Raw genomic sequence first — 8194 nt, 5'->3', positions numbered from 1 at the left:
ATCAGGGATGACCTTAAATAATAATAATAATAATCTTCCTCCTCCTTTTCCTCCTCCTCCTCCTTCATCACTTATACAGTGTTCATGCATCCCTGCCTGCCAGAAGAGGGCACCAGATCTCATTACAGATGGTTGTGAGCCACCATGTGGTTGCCAGGAACTGAACTCAGGGCCTCTGGAAGAGCAGCCAGTGCTCTTAACCTCTGAGTCACCTCCCCAGCCCCGACCTTGAATTGCTACCTCCACCTCCCCGGTGCTGGTATTACAGGCATACATTACTATGCCTGGTCTATATGGTGCTGGGGGCCAAACTCAGGACTTCTTGAATTCCATGCAAGCAATTTACCAAGACCAAGAACTGTATGTAATTTTGGTAGCAACACATGATAAGCTCTTGTTTTTGTAACTTCTAGATTATAAACAGGTTATTTTGTCAGAGTTTTTAGTTTTATTATTGGCTCATAAATTTGTTAGCATTTTTCAGAAGGAATGATTTCAAAGTGAAATTAACTACATTCTATTTATTTGGGGCTAAACCAATTTTCTTTTGGAGGGATGGGTTTATCAGTGGCTTGTTGTGTATCCTGGGCTAGTCTTGATGATTTTGCCTCAGTCTCCTGATACTAGGATTACAGATGAATGCCACCATGCCCAGTTAAAGTGAAAGTATGTATTACTGTATTCAAACAGATTTTATTTTATTTGTATGTCTGTCTGTTTTCTTGCATGTATGTATGTATGTATGTGCACCACATGTTTCTTGGAACTGAAGCACTAAAAATTGAACCTGTGGTGTCCTCTGGAAGAGCAGCCAGTGCTTTTTTTTTGGCCATTTTCAGCTTGCAGTCAGTGCTTTTAACCACTAAACCATTTCTCTAGATTTTTTTTTAGGTTTGTTTTTTATTATTTTAAATTATATGTAGGTATATGTATCTGCAGGTGCGTGCATGCACATGGGTGCAGGTTCCCATGGAGACCAGAGGCAGCAGATCCCCTAGAGCTGGAGATACAGACACTGTGAACTGCCTGATACATAGATGCTGGGAATTAGGCTCAGGTCCTCTGGAAGAGCAGTTCATGCTCCCAACACTGAGCTGACTCCTCAGCCCTGTGCAGACTCTTTATTTTAATCAACATTTCTAATATTACTTGGAAATTTTTTGGTTTTGTTTGTTGGTTTGTTTTTCGAGACAGGGTTTTCTATGCAGTTTTGAAGCCTTTCCTGGAACTCGCTCTGTAGACCAGGCTGTCCTCGAACTTACAGAGATCCTCCTGCCTCCGCCTCCCTAGTGCTGGGATTAAAGGCGTGCGCCACCACCACTGCTTGGCTTAATTGGAACTTTTGTTACTTACCTTTAAGAGCTAAGTTCTTCTGTGTTGTCTGTTTACTTCCTTTGCTTTTTCTTTTTTCTTTTTTTTTTTTGGTTTTTCGAGACAGGGTTTCTCTGTGGCTTTGGAGCCTGTCCTGGAACTAGCTCTGTAGACCAGGCTGGTCTCGAACTCACAGAGATCTGCCTGTCTCTGCCTCCCAAGTGCTGGGATTATTCCTTTGCTTTTTCTGTAAAAATGAATGCTTTTCTTCTCCATTTGCACGGCTGTTCCTTCTACTGGGTATATTCTTTTGTTGAGGTTTCTTTTCCTACCCCAGGACTAGCCCATGACTATAAAACATAATTTTCAATACAGTTTTCTGGTACCAGATAGCTTATGAGATGAAGTTGTGATTATTCATTGACTGGTCATAAACCTACTAGTTCAGATTTCACAAAACTTATTTCAGATAGATTGGGTTATCATTCTCTCTGTCTGTTTTTCTGTCGTGTGTGTGTGTGTGTGTGCAAAACTTATTTCAGATAGATTGGGTTATCATTCTCTCTGTCTGTTTTTCTGTCGTGTGTGTGTGTGTGTGTGTGTGTGTGTGTGTGTGTGTGTGTGTGTGTGTTTGTGACAGATCTCCTGTAGCCCAGGCTGACTCAAACTCACTTGGTAGCTGAGGATGAATTGAGCTAACTCGATTCTTCTACCTGAACTTCCCAAGTGCTGGCGTTAGAGGCATGTGCCAATAGGTCTGCTTTTTGCTTGAAAAAAGAAATGTCAATAATGTATCTTTCTTTCCAGAAAGAAGTGATGTAATTTATCACTGAAGACTGAAGTCGGGGTGAAGAGGGAGGTGGGCGAGCATGGCCTGGCCACGATTTCTGCAGAGGGGGTCTCTGCTCAGCGGCTTCAGCCATCACCATGTCGCCGTGTTCCTGCTCACTTTCTTCAGGTAGTGGCTTCCCAACTCTTCCCGACTCTTGTTGTCTGAAGAGTGGTGCTGCATCAGAGAGCCCAGTGTGCTGGTTGACACGGGCTTCCATCTGTACCTCATTTGTTTTGTTTCAGTTTTGATGCTTGGCACGGAACTCATGGCTACAAGCTTGCTGAGTGCATTCTGTGTTGCTGAGCTAAACCTCTCGTGCTCAGCTGTGCTCCCCCCCCCCAAATATTTAATGACATTCTCATAAGTCAAAGTGTTTGAGATAGGGTCTCACTGTGTAGCTCTGGTTTGTACTGGAACTTGCTATGTAGGTCAGGCTGACCTTGAACTCACAGATCACAGAGTTCTCTGCCTCCTGAGTGCTGGGATTAAAACGTGTGCCACCTCACCTGGCTACAATTTGACATTTTTAAAAACTTTATGTATATGAACGTTTTGTCTGCATGTACACCAAATGCTGTAAGTGTACCACATGCATGCAATGCCTGTGGAGGCTGGAAGAGGGCATTGGAGCTCTTGGAAGTGAAGTAATTAAGGGTTATGAATCATCACATGGGTGCCCAGAACTAAACCTGGCTCCTCTGCAAGAGCAGCAGCAAGTGTTCTGTTCCCTCCCTCCCTCCCTCCCTCCCTCCCTCCCTTCTTTCTTTCTTTTTTTCGGGACAGAGTTTCTCTGTGTGTAGCCCTGGCTGTCCTGGAATTAACTGTGTAGACCAGGCTGGTCCCAAACTCACAGAGATCCACCTGCCTCTGCCTCCTGAGGGCTGGAATTGAAGGTGTGTGCCACCACCACCACCTGGCTAGCATCAAGTGTTTGTATTTATTGAGCCAGCTTCCAGCTCACATAATTCAATTTTAAAGTTTTATTTTAATTAATTTCTGTGGTGATGGGAATGAAATCATAGATTTATTTGTGCTTAGCCTGTACTTAACCCCTGAGCAGCACATTTTGTTTTGTGGCTCTTAATTATTATTATTATTTTTTGTAACTTTATGTATAGAATTCAGTCCTGGCATGTAATTCTAGGCTGAGCCCCTGAGCTTTATTTCCAACTCTATTTTTATTGAGACCAGGTACATATTTGTGGTTTCAAGGCTAGCCTGATTATGTGTGTGTGTGTGTGTATCCCCCTACCTCTGTGCTTGTATTATAGATGTGCATTCTGATATCCCCATTGTACTTTGTTGATGGCTAGGATAGCAGTTCTCAAGGTCATTTTGTTCTCTAGGGGTTATTTGACAGTCTTGTGACATTTTGATTGTCCTGATGAAGGTTTACTATTTTCATTTAGTGTCAGAGACCAGGTGTGCTGCAAATGTTCAACCTTGACAGAGAACTTGTTGATATACATTGTTGCAGATGTTGAGAAACCCCAGTCTGAGGTCAGGTGCTCTCTGTTGAAATCTGGAGCTTGAAACAAAGATGTGTGTGCTCAGGAGATGTACAGAGCCTGTGAGAGCAGCAAAGATGGGAGCAAAGTTGTCAGGAGTTTGGGTTACTCCTGTGATCCTTGAGGCTTAGCAGCCCCGAACTAGTCCACATGACTGGAGGAGTTGTCTGTGTTTATGGCTCTAGAGTCCTAAGTGACGTTTTTAGTAACATTTAATTATCGCGGGTGCCCTCTGCCATGGCGTGAGAGTGGAGGTCAGAGGACAAGATCCTGGAACCGGTCCTCACCTTTTACCACGTGTGCCCTAGGGATTGAATTTAGGCTGTTAGGCTTGGAGCCAGATCCTTTAGCTACTGAGTCATCCCACCAGCCCTATTTAATCATTATCGAAAACACTGCACATGTTATTTTGTGACATTGGTGTTTTGCCTGCATGTATGTCTGTGCGAGGCGTTGCAGCCCCTGGAACTGGAGTTACAGACAGTTGTGAGCTGCCATGTGGGTGCTGGGAATTGAAACCGGGTCCTCTGGAAGAGCAACCAGTGCTCTTGCCTGCGGAACCCTCTCTCCAGCCCCAGCAGAGCCTGCCTTCATTGGCAGCTTTTGCAGTTTTCCTTGCAAAGCTTCCAAACTTGAATAAAACAAATGTGCACCTTTGGTTTTTGTTGAACGCTGTTTTCTTTGCTTCTCATTCAGTTCTGTTTTCTCTCTGTGTTTTGCAGCTATTCGTTGCTCCACGCGTCAAGAAAAACATTCAGCAACGTCAAAGTCAGTATTTCCAAGCAGTGGACCCCAAGTGCTTTTAACACATCCGCTGACCTGCCTGCAGAGGTACACGGAGTGCTGGGGTGGAGCTAAGAAGGGCTCCCCCTTAAGCGATTCCTAAGTTCTTTTCATATCATCTGATCAGGACTTTGAAACAACTTACTGTGTCCTAGGGTTTGAGCTCCAGACTGCTGTGAGTTCAGAACCTTCAGATTCAGCCCAGGCACCTAGCCCAACACCGCATTTCTCCCTGTTGGGAATTCACACAGCTCTGGTCATTGAGTTTTGCAAGTGCTGTGTGCATTTCTCCCTTTGATTTATTTATTTATTTTTCATTTTTTAGTTTTTATTTTAGTCTTGCACCTTTCCCCTTTCCCTCCTCTCTTCCTTCCTCTCCTCTCCTTTCTCTCTCTCCTTCCTTTTTTTAAATTTTTTGAGACAAGGTCTCTATGTAGTTAGTCCTGGCTGGCTTAGGACTCACTCTGAAGATCAGGCTGGCCTTGAACACACTGCCTGCCTCTGTCTCCCAAGTGCTAGTATTAAAGGTGAGCGCACCACTGCCTGGTTTCTTCTTTTTGGAGACAGGGTTTCTCTATGTAGTCTGGCTGCTCTGGAACTTGCTCTGTAGACCAGGCTGGCCTCAAACTCACAGAGATCCACCTGCTTCTCCCTCCCAAGTGCTAGGAGTAAGGCATGCACCATCCAGCTGGCTACTTTTTTCTTTTTCTTTTTGGTTTTTCTCTGTAGCTTTTGGAGCCTGTCCTGGAACTAGCTCTTGTAGACCAGGCTGGCTTTGAACTCACAGAGATCCGCCTGTCTCTGCCTCCCAAGTGCTGGGATTAAAGGTGTGCGCCACCACCGCCCGGCAAGTACTCTTAACTGGTGAACTATCTCTCCAGCCCCTCCTCACCCATTTTCTGCCTAAATTTTGCCATTCCCTTTGGGGTGAGATAAATACCTTTTTCTTTTTTTAGAAAAAGAATGATTTTTATTTATTTGTATGTTTCGAGTGTTCTTTCAAGTGTTTGTTCTTTCCTTCCACCATGTGGTCCTAGATTTTGAAGCCCTTGCCAGTCCGTCATTTCTTTTGTTTGAGCAAAACATCTTTGGCTCCCCCAGCTGTAGTTCAGTGACCTTGAGCTCTCAGTGTGGGACTCAGCTTCAGTCTGCCCAGTGTCCAGAAATCTGGGATTTGTGTTTGGGGACTCTGGGTCCCCAGGTGTGATGGGTTAGGGGCGGCTTAGAGCACTCAGCATTCGGGTTTACTGCAGGGAAAGGGCAGGAAGTGAAATTAGCAAACGGAAAAGCGCCCAGCGTGAAGCCGGCAGGAAACCACGCAGAGTGTTTCTAGTTTTCTAGTTTTTAACAAGAGCCGTGAATTGCTGTCTACCAGGGTTTTTATTGGGGCTGGTCACACAGGCGTCCACTGAGATTCCAGAGTCTTGGGAAAGCAGGGTTCAGGATTGCTGGGTGCAGAGAGTGGGAGTCTTCCCTAGTCTGGTTAGGGTGATCTGATGTTTAGGGGTCGGCCTTGTGAGCAGGCTTCACCTTGGGCCTGGTTGACTCTTCATGGTGGTGACCACTCACACTATTAGCTCCTATGGGACAGTGTTGGCTCTTTCACCTGCTTACTGCTTAATCCACCCGTCCTGGTGCTGGGGATCGGATCCAGGGTCTCATCTGCACTAAGCAAGCGCCCCACCCCCAGTCCTTTAGGCATTTATTCAACTCTAATTGATGTTGCAGTAGGTGGTGCTATTCTTTTTCTGCAGAACTGCTGATTTTGCAGTCTGCATTGACTGATCGGCTCCACAGAAGTCAGGCTCTGGCGTGCCATGTAGAGCTCTGAGTTTCTTTACAATCCCATCCTGTTGATGCCCACACTCTGACCCAAGGCAGAAACTGGGAAACTAATTTAAATCCACCAGCCCCCTTCTGTTAAATTACAGTATTTTGGGTGGTTGGAAGCACTGACTGCTCTTCCAGAGGACCTGGGTTTAATTCCCAGCACCCACATGGCAGCTCACAATGGTCCGTAACTCCACTTCCAAGGGACCTGATACCCATGGCAAAACACCAATGCCCATAAAATAAAAAAATTAATAAAAAAAAGGCTCGCCTGGCAGTGGTGGTGCATGCCTTTAATCCCAGCACTTGGGAGGCAGAGGCAGGTGGATCTCTGTGAGTTCCAGGCCAGCCTGGTCTGCAAGAGCTAGTTCCAGAACAGGCTCCAAGGCTACAGAGAAACCCTGTCTCGAAAACAAACAAAACAAAACAAAAGAAAAGGTTAAGTAATTTTGGTCTGGAAAGATGAATGCTCAGCAGTTAGGAGCACTTGTCCCTGCAGAGGACCCGAGCCCGGGTCTCGTCACCCATGCCAGGCAGCTCACAGTCACTGGGAATTTCATTTCCAGGGGCTCCGATGCCTCTGGTGTCCGGGGCACCTGCACTTATGTGCAAGCATGTGCATGCCCCACCCCACAGTAAGACAGAGATAAAAATAAATACTTAGCTTTTTAAAATTACATTTATTTATTTTATGTGTATATCGTGGGCATCTGCGTGCCACGGCAGTAGAGGACAGGATGGTGTCCGGAGTCCACCTTCTCCTCCCACCATTGGGTCAGCTCAGGTGGTCTGGATTATACCTGTGATCTGCCTCGCTGACTCCAAAAATAAATCTTAAAAAACAATACCGCCAACAATAAAGTTTCTCTCTAGTTTTCTGAAGTGCGCAGTCTAACCTCTGCCCTAACCCTCAAGCCGTAGAGCTGTGTCCTGCCCCAAATGCTCCGGCCTTCATTTGGGGGCAGGTCTTACTGCAGTCCCAGCTCCAGGCAGCGGCTGATCTGGGAAGCTGTTTTTGTTCTATTTTTTTATTAATTAAAAAAAAATTTATGTGTATGAGTGTTATGCTTGCATGTGTGCACGTGCGTGCCTGTTTCCAGCTGAGGCCAGAATAGGGCGTCAGGTTCTCGGGAACTGGATTTTTGGGTAGTTGTGTGCCACCATGCGGGTGCTGGGAATAGAACCTGCTCTTAACCTCTGAACCATTTCTCCAGCCCCCGGGAGTCTTTTTTTTTTTAAAGTATATAAAACATGGCTTTCCTGGATGGAGGTGCATGCGGTTTTTAATTCCTGCATATTTAATTCAGCCAGAATCTATTTCTTCTAAATGCTTGTGTTTGCATACACAACCTAGTCTTATTGCTGGAATGTTGGTCACCGGCGTCTTGGCAGTTTGACTGAAGAGAAAGAAAGGGTTAACTAAGGAGCATCCTCAGTGTGCTAGAAGTAATAGTGGGTCCTTGGCAGAGCTGGACTTTGCAAGTGTGTAGCTTTTCACACGGGGGCTCTGATGGTGTGTGCCTTTTCCACGTGTGCACACGTGTGACTGCTTCCTTGCTGGAGGAAGGAGCACACTCGCTGCTCTCACCTCCAGGCTTGTGTGGGATGTGTGGGGTGGAGGTGGACACGGGTGGCTGGGAAGTGTGAGGCACTGGGGTCGCACAGAGTGACTTGTCCTGGACCTATGTTTCTGCAGGTCTGGAGCAGCAACCATTTGTTCCCCAGCACAGAGGAAGCCACTCTTTTCCTTGGAACACTAGATACTGTTTTTTTGTTCTCCTATGCTGTGGTAAGTTTTAAAATTTTGGAGTTTTTTTTTTGTCTGTTTTTGTTTTTTAAATAACTACTTAAAGTTTTGTTCTGTTTTGTTTTTTAAGACAGCCCTGACTGTGTAGCCCTGGCTGACCTGGAAGTCACTCTCCACAGAGTG

At 45.7% G+C, this 8194-nt stretch overlaps 1 protein-coding gene across 3 annotated transcripts in view; it reads left to right on the top strand.

The window, feature by feature from the left end:
• Nucleotides 1-8194, top strand: part of Slc37a3 (solute carrier family 37 member 3) — a 43625-nt gene that overhangs the window by 11808 nt on the left and 23623 nt on the right. For all 3 annotated transcript variants that reach the window (XM_005365853.3, XM_026788586.1, XM_026788587.1), the window contains exons 3-5: nt 2119-2269; nt 4374-4482; nt 7961-8053. In XM_005365853.3, the coding sequence (XP_005365910.1) occupies nt 2181-2269; nt 4374-4482; nt 7961-8053 (291 nt within the window). In that variant the 5' untranslated portion in view covers nt 2119-2180. The remainder of the gene's footprint in view (nt 1-2118; nt 2270-4373; nt 4483-7960; nt 8054-8194) is intronic.

Source organism: Microtus ochrogaster, unplaced genomic scaffold (genome assembly GCF_000317375.1).
Source record: "Microtus ochrogaster isolate Prairie Vole_2 unplaced genomic scaffold, MicOch1.0 UNK4, whole genome shotgun sequence".
Taxonomy (NCBI): Eukaryota; Metazoa; Chordata; class Mammalia; order Rodentia; family Cricetidae; genus Microtus; species Microtus ochrogaster.
The sequence above is the reverse complement of the archived record's forward strand: the minus strand, read 5'-3'. Positions and strand labels throughout refer to the sequence as shown.